The following is a 17,740-nucleotide window of genomic DNA, read 5'->3' as shown; positions in this document are numbered from 1 at the left end:
TACATTGTTTCCCACACTGGAGCGATCCTTGCTCGCAGCTTCCCCGTTGCCCCATCCCCGTGCACATCCTAACCGAAGCCAGGAGCTGAGCCTGGGGCGTCACTTGAAGGTGAATTGATGTGCTCACGTTTGTGTGTCCCTAAGGTCATTATTTCCGTCAGCCAGCTGATAGCAGACGTCGTTGGCATTGGGGGAACCAGATTCCAGCAGTCCTTGTCTATCATCAACAACTGTGCCAACAGTGACAGGCTGATCAAGGTGGGTGGCCCGGTCTCGTTCTGTGTTTTACCCCCAAAACTCCACCTCATCATCTGACATGTATGCAGATGGACAGAATGCAGCTGAAAGCCCCGTGTCCCCCTCCACCCTTGTTTCAGCACACCACCTTCTCCTCGGACGTGAAGGACCTGACCAAAAGGATCCGCACAGTTCTGATGGCCACGGCCCAGATGAAGGAGCACGAGAATGACCCCGAGATGCTGGTGGACCTCCAGTACAGCCTGGCCAAGTCCTACGCCAGCACCCCCGAGCTCCGGAAGACGTGGCTGGACAGCATGGCCCGGATCCATGTCAAAAACGGGGACCTGTCCGAGGTAGCCCCGCAAGCCTGTCAATCCGGGCTTTTGAGAAAACAAATTGTGTCCCATTCACTGAAGGAAGCCACTTCTGAGAAAAATTTCCCAGTAATTCAAAGAAGCCAGTTAAAAATATGTGATACTTTAAACAGTGTTGGGCTCGGGGTTCCTTCATGGTCATCTAAGCATTTTAACAATTCACAGCATCGTAAGGGGATGCCTTCATCACAAAAGAGCATTGTTTGAAGGCTCTTAGAAAACATCCGTGCTCGCACAGGTGCCTGCTAGGTCAGGTGCACTCAGTTTCTGCATCAAAACTCCTCTCTAGATCTAAAATTCAGCTATTTTATGATAAAATTAGATTTCCCTGTATCGAAGTCATGACAGGGCATTGCTTTTTCCTGTTTGAGGTAGTCAGTTTCTGTCTGTAGTCGTGGCAGGTGTCAGAGCTCCCTCATGGACAGAGCTGCACAGTTCAATAAGCGACAGCATGGCGGGGGCAGGGGGGGAGTGTGGGCTCCAAGGCAGACTGGATCCCGGATCCAACATCGACTAACTCGGTGACATTGAGCCAGTTCTTAACCCCTCTGTGTCTCTATGACATCATCTGTAAAATGGGGGAAATTAAGGAAAACAGTAGGCTGTAAGGTGGGTTGTATTCATGTTCCCATGAAAACTCTACTCAGGGTTCATGCCTGAGGCATTTAGGTATGATTAACAGTACTACCAAAGAAGTGTGCTTTTACTTTTAAACCTCTCTAACTGCTTAAATTAGTAAAATTGTGTTCTATATCTGAAAATTTTATGTAACTATTTTTACCTATGGATTATTCAAAGAGTCCATTCTGTTTGACCATAAGTTTAATCTAAAATATACATTAGCCATAATAAAAATGAATTACATACTGTTAGTAGTAGTAATTTTTTTATCATTCGGATAAGAACCAGGGCTCAGACATTGGAACCTTATGGTAGGTTCATTTCCAACAGCTATCTTTGATGTTTTGTAAACCATGGCAACTTGGTGAAAAGAATTTATTTTTATTTTTTCTTTTGTTTTAAGGTGTTTATAATGTTATCCATTTAACATAAAATAATATTTTCATTTAGAATTTTTGGAAAAAGTTATAACTTCATCTCTGAATCTAAGAATGTACATGCCTTTTCTTCAAATGATCCTCTTTTCCCTTTAAGAGAAATAATGCTGAAATTTTATAGTAAGAAAAAATGCTTTTTAAAAATCTTTTATATTTAAATTTAATAATTTTAAATAGAAATAGGTCAGCAAATTTACTGCCATTTGTCTCAATTCAAAGTTTAAAAATTTCAATTTATTTGAATTGTTCTACTTTTTTCAAAAGGTAAGATGTCAGCCATTAGAAACACTAGTTGATGCCTTGAGATCTCATATAAGTACATATAGTCATTAGATTTCTGTTTGTGAGCATTGTGCCATGCTTTATAATTGGTGATTCTGAAACGTGTCTTTTGTTATAGGCAGCAATGTGCTATGTCCATGTCACAGCCCTGGTGGCAGAATATCTCACACGGAAAGGTAAGAAACGATTCCTGGGTTTTGTGAAATAAATATAAAATTGCACAAAGCAGCAAAGACAAGTGAGAGCCATTAAGAAAGATTTGGACGTGGGGGATTTCTGTGTGTGTGTGTATGTGTATGTGTACACTATATTCATTGTTTTATTCACTGGCGTGACATTTGCTTGATGTGGTAGGCACCGCAGAAATGCAAAACAAAAGTAGGTGGCATTTTGTCATATAACCTCTTAACTAATAACTCCATATCGCAAAAACTAGTTAATGAGCTTGGCATCTGGGAGTCCCTGACCGGCCAATCTCCAGCTGAAAAGATTTTATTTTGCCTTAAGATAGTTCCCACCAGAACTGTTTATCAATCAAAAGGCAGCTGTAACAGGAGGTGAGGAGACAGTATTTTCTGGAGCACAGCCCGGTCGGCTTTGCTGTGTGCGAAGGCAGCTTGCAGGCTGGAAACCTTGCCGCCCCGTGGAAGGAGCTGGCAGGAGTGCGTGCCGCCCACCTGTGTGCTAAGTGCTCGTTCCCATGTTCGCAGGCCGCGAGTTCTGTCACGGCTCCTCTGGTTAAACACCAGTTGCTCGTTTCCACTTCAAATTTGAGAACACGGGGCTTTTAGAAAGGCCAGTTGTGTTCATGTGTGTACTGGAGCACGGCTGCACCAGACCTGGCTAATTCCTTCACGATGTGAGGACTAACGTAAAACTAACGTAAAACTAACGTAAAACCTCAGACGGCCAGGTCAGGGAATTTCTGTCTTTCTGGTACCGCTGGCTCTTTGGAATGGAATTTAAGGGCATCTAGGCTTGTCATACGTCAGAGCTGGAAGGAGAAAGAAACCAGGGAGGGGCTCCGTATTCTCTTACTGCCAGCACGATTTCCTGTTGAGACCTTCTGTCGGGTAATACATCTCCTCACGTTTAGAAGCAGACCTAGCCCTCCAGCTGGAGCCGTCCTTCCTCCCCTCCAGCCACAGCATCTGCCAGAGGAGGCGCCGGGGAGGTGAGCTGAGAGTGGGCCGGCCGCCCCATCCCTGTGACACTCAGACGTGTGGGGTTTCTCTTTCAACTCTGCTGGGATGGACTTGGCTCTCCTTCCCTCCCTTCTTTTCCTGGCCTCTCTGGTTTGATGGCAGGCAAGGAGAAGAAAGCACTTTGGCCACCATTGTCGTTGTTCCACCAGAGCTGAGTTGTATTTTTAAATCTACTCTGTAGCCAAAAACATGGATGGTTGGATTTTATAATTTTGCTTTTTGTACACTCATGTATCCTCAAGATCCCAGGTTAGTGCTTTGCATAGGGGAATCTTTGTCTCCATGAAACAAAAGCATAGGCGAAAGCTGGACATTGGCAGAGATGCTAGACAACCCATGAAGGGGCTGGAAACCTTGACCATGTGCAGCAAAAACATCTCTGACTTTAGGGTCCACTCTTTCAAGACTTGATTTCAAACTACTCTGTGTTCCTTTTTTTTCCTGAAACATGGGAGGTCTCAGTTCAGGTTTTGACTTCTGTTTTACGGTAAGCGGCAATCTCAGCAGAGTAGGAAGACATTTCAAGTCCTTCTTCACTTGATCGTTTTTGCCCGGCTGACATTGTCCAAGTGACATGAAACTTTCCCCAGTGACTCCATGGGAGGAAAGGCCTCTCCTTACCCCTCAGGCTGCTGACGTGGAACCAGCCAAGGCAGCCCCTCAGCTCGCGGCTGCAGCCATTGGGTCACAACTTGGCAGACTGCTTCCTGCAGGAGAAGGGCGAGTTCTAGTCTGAGTCCTGGGTTACCCCGGCCAGAGTGGGCGAGACGACAGCTGGAAGGAAACAGAGTTGTTCTTGAGTCTGTATTTCTCTGATTGGCTTTGGCTTCTTTCTTTTTCTTGGTATCTGAGCATGGGTCATTTTACCAAATCAAACTATTGTTGTTACTACTTTGCTGTTAATTTGACTCAATACCTATTTCAGTTTATTTAAGGGTTACATACATTTTAATAAAGGTGGATGAAAAATAAAAAGGGATGAGAAAAATTTAAAAAAATTGAGGGCGGTGAGGGTTAATTAAATATGAGGAAGCGAATGAAGGAAAGCACACAGTGGCGCCCAGGCTCCCCGTGGGAGTGCTGGCCTGAGACGCAAGAGATTTCAAGATCGGTCCTCGTTCAACCCAGAAACAAACAGGGCAGGAAGAACCCTCGCGGTTCATCCACTTTCAGGTTGATAGCTCCAGCTGTCTCCCCTGCTCTCTCAATTCTAGGCATGTTTAGACAAGGATGCACAGCTTTCAGGGTGATCACCCCGAACATAGATGAGGAGGCCTCCATGATGGAAGACGTCGGCATGCAGGACGTCCACTTCAACGAGGTGAGCGCCGCAGCCCGCCAGGGCTCCGGTCACCCCCGTGTCTCGGGTGCTGCCGTTCACCCGCCCCTGCACCAAACTGGGATTTCCTGTCTGCAGCTGCTGTGTACACACTTCACTCTAAGATAATTCTCCAGAACACTGAAACTGAACAGTGAAAGCTTCTGCCATTCCCATTTCCAGGAACTCCTCCTTTTCTCTGGAGAGAGTTTGAGGAGCTAGTTAATAGTGAAGTGAGGCTGAGAGCTTGAACACTTGTGGTAAAACGTCCAGTATTTTGAATCATAAAGTTTCTCATTCTTTGCAACAGTTAATTTTTCTGGTTCCTGGGTTTTATAGCTGTTTTAATCTGACTTTTAGATCAGTGTCTCCAACACAAGACATCTCTCCGATGTCCCCACACATGCAAGGCCATGAGAGGCCAGACTGGGCTCAGGGGCAGAGCAGCCCCTGTCCAGGCCCCCAGTTCCCTGCCCCCCACTTGAGTGCTGTCAGCCAGGGTCTGTGCACCAGGAGTAGATAAGACCACCCTTGCCCACCCCCCATAGAGACCAGAAAGTTTGACTTTAGATCAATTGTAGCAATTTTTGCAAGTTTCTTGCCAAAACAGGATCACCCTGCAGCCACTTAAAATCTGAAACTAGAGAGTTCTGAGACACAACTAGGAATTTGAACAAATGCCGACTTTCTGTGTGCGTTTCCTGAATTTTCCTCTTCTGTGAATATCTGCCAGAAGAGCTCTTCATGTGTGCCTGCCTCCCCTCAGCTAGAACAAAATGAAACAGTCAAGGGAATGCTTTTTAATCCTGTCCATCTTTTAAGGAAAGATAAAGTTTTCTGTTTCTTCACGTGGAGAGAAAGAACAGAGAAAGGAGTAAATGTCTTCTGCCTCTGTTATACTTGTGTTTATGATGTGGAAGTCCTGCAATTAATATCAGGACTTTTGATCATGTTCATGCTGGTAAGCGGGGCCCATGAGCAAACATCCTCCATGACATTGACCATCCATGAATCAGCAATTCTCAAAGTGTGGTCCTGGGGTTCCCGAGACCCTTTCAGGAAGTCTTTGAGGTCCTTACTTTTCCAATTGAATGTCTCTGTGAGGCTGGATTTTCTTTGTCTACATCACCCAGAACAACATATTGAAGAGATTGAATGCAGAAGCAGAGACAGGAATCCAGGCTTCTCCTATGAAGTCAGACATCAGAGTTGCAAAAAATGTAAAACAGTGCCACTCTTCTCCTTAATTTTTTTTTTGAAAATATTATTTTTTCATTAAAAGTGTTATTTTCATTAACATGTAATAGGTTTATTATCTTAGTTTAAAGTAATAAATCTTTTTACTTTTTTTTCAGTTTTCACTCCTAATATTGTAACTATTGAGAGATAACACCCATATATATAAAAGTTCTCAGCTATTTTTAAAGAATTCTCAATAATGTTTATGCTATATAAAGGGACCTTAAGCCTCAAAGGTTTAAGAACCACTGCCAAAAATTGTCTAGTCTCAAATGACCCTCTAAATTAAAAATTAACTGTGAGAAAGGATAATATATTGAGTGATTTCACATTTAAAAATTAAAATAATTTTAACCAAAATACATAAAGTTCTCTAAGTATTCTGAAGGGGAAAAAAAAAAAACCGGTTGGTTATTACATGGTCTTAACAGTTCAGCGGTTTCTCCACCTTGAAATGCCTGGCCCAATGGTAATTTTTCATTTTTTACTCTGATGTGTGTGCCTGTCCCTTAGGCAACAAGGCCCGCACGCTCTTGGCTTTGAACTCCTCGCTTCAAGGAGGGTTTGCACTGGACTTTTTCCTGAAAAGAGGCTTGAACGCATTGTTTCCTTGGAGAAACCACCCTTGTCCCCTGCTGCCCAGTCAGTCCCCCGGAGCGCAGCACTTTGTTTAGATTCGATAAGGAAAACAGCAATGCCAAGAACAACTAAAGATTCGAAAGTAAACAGTTCTGAGTAACCTGTCCTCAGGAATGATAACATGAAGTTCAGGTTTGCTCATCAGATTAAGTAGTAGGCTGGAATAGTCTCTGCAGCCTAGGGCATGAGCCCTGTGAAATCAAGGGCAGACTTGATTGGGGAGATTTGTGGATGGCACCCACTCTGAGTAATAACTGAACATGTGACAGGGATAACTTTATCAGTTATTTTCAGAATATGGATTTTCCACCCTGTCCTTGAAGCGTAAAGTTGGTAAATCTTTAACAACGTCCATAGTACACAATGATCTATCCTGATTAGGATGTGGCACAGGGGGTTGTAAAGCCCCAAGCAAGCCCTGCACATTAAAAGTGAAACTAGCCAGCAGTGAAAAAAGAACGTGTTCCAAAAGTCACGAAAGCAGAAACTGCCACGTAGTTTTTGCTTTGGCTCTCAAGATGTTTCAAGAAAAAGTGAAAGTCGAATATCTCTGCCAGAGAAGGAGTTTTGGGGAAAGCTGATGGGAATAGGTGTAGAACAATAGTTTAATAAAAATCATTGCCCTTTTAATGTGCATTATTAGATACATTTAAATGTCTAAGATGCTCTCCTAACATGATTTTAGAGGCACTACCTAAAAATGCACAATTCTCCTAGGAGGAGACCTCAGATGAGTTTTTATTGGTAGCAATCCATCTTCCTTGACTCTGATCTAAAGAGCGAACTCCCCCGCAGCTGCTTTTGATTAAAGAGAAACATTCCATTCCTGTTTACATTTTGTTTCACAAATTGGAGCCTATGCAGATTGAAGAATTCTGAGTTTCCTATGGTATCAAAATTACATGCAGCCCATGTTGTTTTGAGATCCCGCCCTCATTATCCCATACAGGCAGGGACCTAGAAGGAAATAAGTAGCACTCTCAGAAATTGAAGCAAGTCTAACAGAGGGACTATTTTGAAAAGTTTGATCAGGGTTTAGGGAAACCAGCAAGGAATATTGCAGAACCCTGGAGGTTAGCCACGGCTGGGTTGCCACTGTCGACCTGTGGGCTAAGGGAGCGGGGAGAGAGAAACTACACAGAGGGGCCACCTGCCCCGGCTCAGTCCCGGCATGGGGACAGGGAGGGAGGCACCCCCTCCCCACACTCTCCTTCTGTCCACCAGTCTCCTGCTGGCCTTCCACTGGCTGAGCCCAGCAGGCAGGCCAGCAGTCCTGGTGTGTCGGCCCGCATGGCACAGAGCAAGGGAGGAACGGGGCCAAAAGGGACTGTAGTGGGGAAATGGAAAATACAGTCCATCCTCATTATTTGCCCAGTTGCTAAAATTTCTTTGTTACCCCAGAATCAGCATGCACTGAGGTGCTTTTGCAGTCATTTGGGGACATGGCACAAAGCAGCAAAAAATTTGAGACCACACGTTCCCATCTGAGGCTGAACAGGCAACACTCTGTCTCCTTGTTTCAGCTCGTGCCGTAAACGGGGGTCCTTCTCTGGCCCCCTAGCATGGTGCTGAAGTGCTGTCCAGTGTTCCTGAGCTCAGGAAGGTGATGTGCCTTACAGAGAAAATACTTGTCAGATAAGCTCTGTTCAGGCAGCAGTTAACAGTGCTTTGGGTCGTGGGTTCAATATTAATGAATCAACAATATGTACTAAATGAGGTGTCTTTAAACAGAAACACACATAAAACAAGGTTATGTACTAATCAGTTGTCAAAAATTTTGTAACCAGAGGCTCTCTGGAGCCTAATCCTGTATTTCCCCAAGAAGGGGGTGTTCCGTGTTCACAAATTCAGTGTCGGTGGTGACCACAGAACATAACCACAGCAAATAATGAGGAGCGACTGTATTTGGCACACTAAGTGTTGTTTCACAGACCAGCAACGGTGAGTTTCACCAGGCAGGTCACTGACTTGTATTAGCCAAACTGCATCTATTCAGAAATAACAAACATAAAATGTTTATTATACCTACAGAACATCCCAAGAGAGAGTTATCAACAAAACACATTCTGTGGTTCCTCTGTTTACATCTCATCCAAGCCTGGCAATTTTCTGTAACCCTGTAGAGTGGTCTAAGCATCTACTTCTCCTTGACCGAGAGTGCTCTTAGAACCATAAAAGTTATATAGCATATCTTCGCTTTTATCTCGAAAACAGTAGCAGTAGGGAGCGTGGCCCATGGAACTTGTCTGACTGCTCTACCTTGTCTCATACCAGGACATATTGCCCTGCTTCTTGTTGCAAATATTTCCTAAGCTTCCTTATGCTGGAGAGACAAGGGTGAGCATGATGTGGTCCCTGCCCCAGCACACAACACTGCTTCTGATGCTTTCTTGCCATTGAGGAGAAACACCTAAACCATGGTCCCTTAGAATCTGAATTGAAAGTTGTCTCAGTTCTCTGTGGCTTAGAAATTTCTACATTTACATGTGTTGATTCGCTCCGTAAACTAGCTGTGTGCCATGTGCCAGCTCAGTGATATATGAGGGAGGTGCCTGTCTTAGAAAGTTTGACCTAGTGTACTAGTCCTCACGCTTTAGTGTGCTTAAAAATTACTTAGATTCCTGTTACAAATATAGATTCCCATTCTAACCCACCCCCACCCATCCCCAGATTTAGTTGGGTGACTAGCACCTGGGAATCTGTATTTTAACAAGCATCCCAGGTGATTATTCTGATACAAAGGATCTTCGACTGTATCTTGAGAAACGATAATATAGTGGAAATGTGAATGATGCCATGATGTACGCCATTGCCCGAGCCAGGTCACATGCTTACGGTTATTCCCAAATGGTAGATAAAAGAGACAGCTAGCTTCATAAGAAAGGTTAAATTGAATCAGTCAATCCTAAGATGGGGCAAATATTATTTAAGTGAAAAAATTTTAAATACCCTGCAAATACACAGGCTCATAATGCATTTTCAAGCACACACACGTGCCCATGCACAGCATTAGTGAGCTATTTCCACAGACAGGTGCTCGGTGCCCTCAATTGCATGGCTGTGGCACACCTAAAAATGACTGGCTAATTACATTTTAAACAGCTTCCTGAATGGCTTACAAGCTTAGTGTACCGAGATCTTTTTAAGTCTAGTCTAATATCATAAAATGTATACTTTCCAGGTGCGTAAAGCTCATTGAGGGTTTTTTTTTTCCCCGACCAGTAATTACTTATAGTTCTTTGCGTGTATTGACAATTTAGAAAAAAATAACTTGGCATTTAGATTTTAAACAAGGGGGGGAAAACTATCAGACTTTCTGTATGATCGCCTTTCAAGGTCACCACTCTCTGACCACTGTCAGTATAAGTTCTCGTTTTCAAGTGATGGCTGAGAATTCAAAGTAAATTAATACGTGGAATTTCTGTTGAGAATATTATTCATATATGCCCCGATGTTTAGTTACTATGATGTCTTAGTTTTTATGACTCTTTATAATCTTGTCGTGACATATGGTCTCTCAAACTTAGCTGTCTATGATTGCTGGTTATTTCTGTTCAAAGAATTGTTACTTGATGCACCAGCTGTAAACGTCTAGGTATAGAGTTGACATTAGCTTGAATAATTTACCTTACCAAATTAAGCTTTGATGCTCAGTAATCCATACTCTACCTTTATGAGAGAAGGACTTAACCTTTTTAAAAAATAAAAGCCATTTTTAGTTTGTTATTGGGTAAAATCTCTACTCTGCTTTTTATAGTATACATTACCATTTTCTACAATAAAAAGTGATATTCAGACTGATACACTATAGATCCTGAATGCCTCCTGAATCAAAAGAAAAGATAAAATAATGTCCAGTAGCATATATAGGTTGATGATGTATTATTTCCTAATTCTTAATTACCATCAAATTGTGATACTTATTTCATAATTATTTACTAAGCTCTATTCACTTTATGAAACATTACTGTTTTCCAACCATTCTGGGAAGTGTCCCTGGTTGAAGTCTATTTTTTTGTGCCAAATATGGCAGAGTTTTCCATAGTGAACTGAATTGTCCATAGTATTGATATGCCACATGAATTCAGGTTTCATCGTTATTAAACTTTCCTTGTGTTTCTGGTTTGACAAATGAGTAAAAGTAGTATTCAAATCTTAGTCTCACAATTAGGAGCATTTGGCCCAGGAGATTACTCATAAACTCTATTTGATATATATTTAAGTGACTAAATCTAGAACCACTCAAAACGTACCCGAAAGGCTGCTATACGCAGACGCCTTATGAGGATAGACAGAACATCATTTTAAAATCAAGTAACATCTTCCTTATATAATACTTCCTTGTTGTGATAGTGGATGTATGTCTGTGTGCATTTTCATTTCTCATAAAATTATCTATATTCAATGATTAATTTATTTTTAGCAACCTTTGAGTGTGGCTGTTTAATCTGTATATTTAATCTTTCCACCTCCCCGACCTCATCTCTTTGCCCTGTTTGACTCAGATTTTATACTCTAGCCCTCAGACTACTTATAAATTTCTCACACACCATGCTGCCGTCTCTCCCATGTCTCTGCCCGGGCTGTTCCCGCTCCCTGGAATGTCTCCCCCCTCTTCCTTGCTATTCCCACCTTTCACCTTCACCTCACTAACTCCTGATGATGTGTAAGACTCAGTCAGTCATCACTTTTCTGCAACCTTCCATGGCCCCCCATCCCCCATCACTGGATAGGTGCTGCTCCTCTCTGCATCCCTGATTCCCTGCGCATTTATCAGCACACTCACCACCATCTTTTGTAGTCTCTTTATGGATCTGCATAGAGATCTGAGCTTTATGAGCAGGAAGTGCTCTCTTCACTTGGTTCTTGGCCTCCCCAGGACTCGCTCAGAGACACACAGACTACTGTTAAGTCAGTAAATGCCTACTGCTCTCAGTTCAGAGTGTCTACCCTTCTGACTTGCAGTTTGGCACGTATTTGAAATCACTGTGGTTTTTTCTGTCCTCAGTATCTCAACATGCACGTCAAATCTCTTCTAGTCGGTGGTCATGGGTCTCTAGTCCATCAGTTCTAGCTGCTTCGAAGGACAACCTCTCTGTGTCTTTGAGGGCCTCCTCCTCAAAGCCAGTTTCATGTATACCACATAACCTGATAAACTATCCCAAACCCACCCCCACCCCACGTTTAGTAAAAATCTACAGAGCCATTTTTATAAATTACAGAAACTTAAATTTTATTTATATAGATTTGTTTTATAAACCCAGTGTCGAGCACAGTGCCTTGTATGTAGTAGCTTCTTGGTAAAATGTGTGAATGAATGAATGAAAGAATCAAGTTAATGATGTGGTAGTGACTGTGCCTGGTTATAACAGTTATAACTCTTTGAGAAGAATGTTCAATTTTCTATGAGATTATATTAAAGTTACTCTAGAGTCTTATTGTGCTGTAACTGCTAGGCATGGAGTTAAGAAACTTTAGGTCTCTCTGTTCCCATCCACAATAAACAGGGTGTCATCATTGTGTATTTACATCTACAGTGTGAACCATACTATAGTTTGAACAAAACCCAGTAGTGAGAAAAGAAGGGGCCAAATGAGTAGTCTGTAAGTTAAACCTAAGAATAGCTTTAAGATGGGTAAATTTCCATGCCTTGACTATTTTGTTATCAGAAGAATTCCTTGGTTGTACAGCATTCTCATCCCTGATGGGAAATTGGGTCTTCTCAGAATTTGTTCACCTCTGCTATAGTCCCACAGCATCACTGAGAATGAAGATGCTCGATAAATACCCAGTGCAGTGTCTGTGATCTAAGATATGTAAGAATTGCAAGGCTTTGATAAAGGACTCGTTTCCCTACAGTGAAGGACGGCTATTAGTAATATTGTTATATTACTAACAAAAATACAGATCGATTCATTCATCCAAGAAATTCTTGTCTACCACATATGTATATGGCACTGTGGGATATTACATTACCCAGTAGAAGTAAGATATCATTTTTCAAAAATTAGTACAAAGTAGAAAGTGATGATTGAAAAAGAGATTTGTTTAACTGGCCTGTTAATTACATATAGCATTTAGTTTTCAGAGCATTTTAATGGGTAAAATTCTATTTGATCATCACAACTGCCAAATTAGATTAGACCTTTATTACCTTCCCAGTTTTACAAATATGCTAAAGTAAGTACATTGACACTGACACTATACAAGTTTTATTTTTATGCTTTTCTTTTATGTAGATTTGTATAATCAGAGAAGCATGAGAAGAATCATAAAATTTTGTCATATTTAACCTGGATAGATTCTCCATTGGAAAAGATTTGAGACAAAACTAAGAGAAAACGGAGAGAGGTTTTGCAACTTCATAATACAAATGCACAGAGAAAAGATATGGTGTTAGGACCTTTACTGACTTTTTTCTTTGTCTATAGCTGTTAGGATAATTACTACATATTCTGGCTTCAGTGTTTGCACTTAATGAGACCTACAATAAAAGTATGAGACAACTGATGCACCTCTTTATAAGCATTGGTACAGAGTTTAGTCACACAGATGACAGTTTTATGATTTGTATGTTGTAAATATGACATAGGAATTAAATGTCTTGCTTTAAAGATGGTTTGTTTAAGTCAGTTAGGTAGTATTTTTTGGTAAATTGATTCACAACTGCTTTTAAAATGTTTATTTTCTTTGGACCTATAAACCGTAGACATTAGGACTATAATGAAACATTAGGCTGGTAATGAAAAACACAGGTCCTGCCCTTCATTTACAGAACTATGGAGGATACAAACATATTAAAAGGCAACTATAAAAGCCTTAAAAAATATATTAGCAAATTTAATCTAGCAGTATATAAATAAGAGGAATATATTGTGACTAAGTGATGTTTACCCTGACAATGCACCGTTGGTCCAACCCTGTAAAAACCAATTAATTCACCATATTAACAGAATAAATAAGGAAAGTCTTATGACCATCTTAATAGATGCAGAAAAATCATTTGAAAAAATTCAATATCCATTCATGAGTTTAAAAAAGAATCCTAGGAGTAGAAAGGAACTTCTTCAAGAAAAAAGATTATCTACAAAAAACCTACAGCTAACATCATACTTTATGGTGAAAGACTGAATGCTTTCCCCCTAAAATTGGGAACAAGACAAGAATACCTGCTTTACCACTCCTATTTGACATTGTGCTGCAGGTTCTAGCCAGTGCAGTAAGGTAAGAAAAAGAAATAAAACTGCATATATTGACATAAGATGCAGTTGTCTTTTGTGACAGAAGTAACCCGAAAGAATTTACAAGAGAAGTTACTAAAACTGAATTTAGCAAGATCATAGGACATAAGATCAGTGTACAAAAATCAATCAACCTTCACGCTTAGAGATTCTTATACCATAGTTTCACCGTGTTGTTAACAATTATTTTGTATAATTCCTACAAACAGGTATGCTGGATGACTTTAAATCTTACTCAAATAAAGGCCTTTACTGCAAAAAAAAAAAATCATCAAAATTAAAAAACAGTACTGTTTATAAAAGCATCAAAAACCTTGGAAAATTAGGTATAAATATGTAGAGATTTGTATGCTAAAAACTACCAAACACTGATGAAAGAAATCAAAGAAGTCCTAAATAAGTGGAGCGAAAGACTCAGTATTTTTAAGATGTCAATTCTCCCTAAATTGATTTATAGATTCAAAGCAATCCTAATTGAACTCCCATCTGGAGTTCTGGTAGAAATTGATAAACAGATTCTAAAATTTATATGGACAAGCAAAGGAACTAGACTAGCCAAAACAATTTTGAAAAAGTTGGAAGAGCCGTGCTATCTGATTTCAAGATAAAGCAGTGGTTCTCAGCTAGGGATGATTTTGCCCCCTTTCTCCCAGGGAACATTTGGCTGTGTCTGGAAAGGTTTTTTAATGTCACAATTTGGAAAAAGGGGGAAGGGTGGTGCTACTGCTACTGGCATCTAGTGGGTAAAGGCTAAGAATGCTGCTAAACATCCTATAATGCATAGGACAGCCCCCCAGAAAAAAGAGTTATCTGGCCCAAAATATTGTTCATGTCACTGTGGAGAAAGCCTTCTGTAAAGCTACAGTAGTGATCAAGACGGTGTGATATTGGCACAAAGACAGACACATCTATCAATGGAACAAAGTAGAGAAGCCAGAAATAGACCCACACACGTATGGTCAGTTGATTTTTGACAAAAATTCAAAGGCACTTCAATGGTGAAAAGACCGTCTTTCATCAAATGGTGTTGGAACAACTGGACATTCATATGGGAAAAGAAAGTTGACCCATACTTTACACTGTATTCAAAAATAACTCAAAGGATCATAGACTTAAATGTGAAATATAAAACTATAAAACTTCTGGAAGAAAACATAGGAGATAATCTTTGTGAACTTGATACAGATCTCTTAGATGTAATGTATAAAGCACAATCCAGAAAATAAAAACTTGATAAGTGGAGCTTCACCAAAATTTAAAACATCTGCTCTTCAAAAGACACTGTTAAGAAAATCCAGAGACAAGCTACAGATTGGGAGAAAATCATAAATCACTTTTATGCAAAATATATAGAGAGAACTCTCAACACCCAATAATAAGAAAATAACCCAGTAGAAGAAGAGTGAGGAAAGATTTGAATAGGTACTTCACCAAATCTATAGAGATGACAAATAAGCACATGAAGTTTACTCAACCTCATTAATGAAACCCTACTCCAATGGGCTTAAATAAAGGTCGAATAAATTGGCTCCCATTAGGAAATTCCACAGAGGGTTGACACATCAATCTGAATGTTTAACAAAGTGGTAAAAGATACAGTTACTTTGGAAGGGAGGAGGAGCTCTCTGCTCTGCTAATAGGGCAGACAGGCCCCTGGCTGGCCATGGGGTGGATGCCAGCCCCAGTCAAGCTACCCGCTTGACTGGGGCTGGCACGTCCAGTCTGCTGAGAGCATCTGTCCCAGCATTCCCAGCAAGGGTCCTAGAATTCACCCTGATTGGCCAGTTTAGGTCACATGATGAAGCAATGATTGGCCAGAAAATAGATTTATGCTGGTTAGTTTAAACCTGACACACTTGTCCCAGCCCTTGAGTCATAGTGTTAGCTTCTTCCAGAGTTCAAGGGCTTTAATGGAGGCAGGGTGACTGCCCAAACTTCAGTAGATAGACATTTTGAAAGGAAAAGGGAAAGAATGTTGGTGAGGCAGGCGTAGTGCCTACCGCACTCCATTACTGAGTCGCTCTAAGATGTTCGAATTGGTTTGAAGTCATGCTTAGTGACTTTCCATGTCTCAGCATTGTCATTGTTCCTCAGAAAGGAAGAAAATCTAAAGTATATTTAAAAAAAGAAAACTAAGAACAAAATCGAGAGCATGTGTGAAACCATCAATTTCAATTTTCTTCCATGCATTTAACTATTACACAGTCACACAATGTGACCCTTCGTTTCTGTTTGTAAACATGATTGGAAAATAGCTCATTAAAAAAAAGAACTTGGAGGTTAGTGTTTAAAAATATTACATATTTTGAAATTTTATGGCCGTCTTAACCATTTATTATCTGCAAGGAACACAATGCCAGTTTCCCTGTAACACTCTTTCCTGGCCGGGGGCCTTCTTCTTTGATCAGGACGTGCTCATGGAGCTCCTGGAACAGTGTGCAGACGGACTCTGGAAGGCCGAGCGCTATGAGCTGATCGCCGACATTTATAAGCTCATCATCCCCATCTACGAGAAGCGGAGGGATTTTGAGGTATCTGAGTGGTTTGTTTTCTCCCGTTTGAGAGGACAGTGGAGTGACACACATCCCCAGACATTCTTATATGCAGAGAGCGCAAGCAGGCCATTTGAGCAATGACCCTCTGACCCCTCCACGTGACACTGGCGGTTGCCACCCTCAGAGCCATCAGGTGTCACACCTCTACCCAGACCTCAAATCTCAAACGACAAGGTTGGGAATTCTGGCACTCCACCTACGTGGGAAAAACAGTGACCCTTTTCATCCTTCCTGGGCTGGGGAGGCCATCCAGTTTTCCTTAGCTAAGGAATGGAGTAGGAAAAGCAAAGACTACAAACGTCATCAAGAGGACTGAACTGGCTTTACCGCACTGGAAATCCAGTGGGGCTTCAGGTGCATGATGGCCCTCTGGGTAGAAAACGAAACAGTTGGATAATGATCACTACAGTTGTGCTGTCAAAATGCATGCTTGATTTTCTTTGAAACTCAGAGTCCACGAATTTTCACACTATATAGTAATCATTTCATTGTTATTTTAAAATAATTCTACTGGTTGCAAGTGGGAAGAAATGGGGTTTCGTTCTACTTTTCCAGAGGCTGGCCCATCTGTATGATACACTGCACCGAGCCTACAGCAAGGTGACCGAGGTCATGGCACTCAGGCCGAAGGCTTCTGGGGGACATACTTCCGAGTAGCCTTCTTCGGACAGGTGAGCCTCCTCTCTCTTCTCGAGGCCGTCTCAAGTCCTTTTTTCTTGTTTAACTCTATATACAAGTGGTATTTTGTAAATTTCTGTTTTCTAGAAATGCTAATTTGATGAATTTGTCATGTTTAGTATGGTTCTTATCTGCCCTCAGTAGTAAACTTTCTGCCTTTTTTTCTTTCTTCCTGTCTTTCTTTATTACTTCTTAAGGCAGCGGTAAGTTCTCCTTCCATAAGATATTCTTAGCGGCATCTTTGGTACTTCAGTGTGGTTTGCAAGTTTCCTTTCAAGTCTGTATTATATCTGTCCAGTCATTACAAACTCCAAAACAAAATTAACATTTTATTCCATTTACAGAAATAAATCACCTGTTCCCTTACACGTCTATACTGCATGTTTTAAACCAAAATTAAGACTTTCTGGTTTCCTTTGTCCCTGTGCTTCTCTGTCTTTTATAATACAATATCTCTGCAAGCAGATTTACCATTGTAATATTTCAGAAACCCTTTAGAAAAGGGGTCATTTAAATTTAACTGAAAGTTTAACCTCCAAGTCTCTAACATGATTAAATAGTATAAATTACAATCCATTTATTCAGGGTGTGTGGTTTTCTATGAGCATTATATAACCTTCAATTTATCCTGTTATTTATTGTCTTTTATAACTTTATAGCAATACCAGTTTACAGACAGTGAAACAGATGTGGAGGTAATTACAGTAAATGCTTAAAAAGCAAGTAATGTAGTGAAATTACTGCATCTAAACTCCTAGTTTGATGTGGGTGTTTTTTGTTTCATGTTAGCCTGCATTTTTTCCTTTTATATACTGTGTTTTTTGCACCATTTTCTCTCTTTTATTTTAGATGAGATTTTTTTTTTTAATTATTTCAAATATTAACCCCAATCCGGGCTTTTTAGTTTTCAT

At 40.8% G+C, this 17,740-nt stretch overlaps 1 protein-coding gene across 3 annotated transcripts in view; it reads left to right on the top strand.

The window, feature by feature from the left end:
• The window catches only part of DOCK9 (dedicator of cytokinesis 9), a 263,127-nt gene that overhangs the window by 244,638 nt on the left and 749 nt on the right, over nt 1-17,740 (top strand). Inside the window, exons 42-50 of one of the 3 annotated variants that reach the window (XR_005017270.1) lie at nt 145-258; nt 378-593; nt 2,073-2,130; nt 3,051-3,128; nt 4,374-4,480; nt 16,005-16,127; nt 16,707-16,822; nt 17,027-17,032; nt 17,489-17,524. Coding sequence is in view for 1 of the 3 variants with exons in the window: in XM_036832051.1 (XP_036687946.1) it covers nt 145-258; nt 378-593; nt 2,073-2,130; nt 3,051-3,128; nt 4,374-4,480; nt 16,005-16,127; nt 16,707-16,808 (798 nt within the window). In the remaining 2 variants the exon portion in view is untranslated. The remainder of the gene's footprint in view (nt 1-144; nt 259-377; nt 594-2,072; nt 2,131-3,050; nt 3,129-4,373; nt 4,481-16,004; nt 16,128-16,706; nt 16,823-17,026; nt 17,033-17,488; nt 17,525-17,740) is intronic. The other 2 variants (XR_005017271.1, XM_036832051.1) reach the window with 2 other exon arrangements.

This window comes from Balaenoptera musculus, chromosome 18, assembly GCF_009873245.2.
Source record: "Balaenoptera musculus isolate JJ_BM4_2016_0621 chromosome 18, mBalMus1.pri.v3, whole genome shotgun sequence".
In the NCBI taxonomy this organism is placed as follows: domain Eukaryota; kingdom Metazoa; phylum Chordata; class Mammalia; order Artiodactyla; family Balaenopteridae; genus Balaenoptera; species Balaenoptera musculus.
Note: the sequence above shows the minus strand (reverse complement) of the source record. Positions and strands in the feature narration are given on the sequence as shown.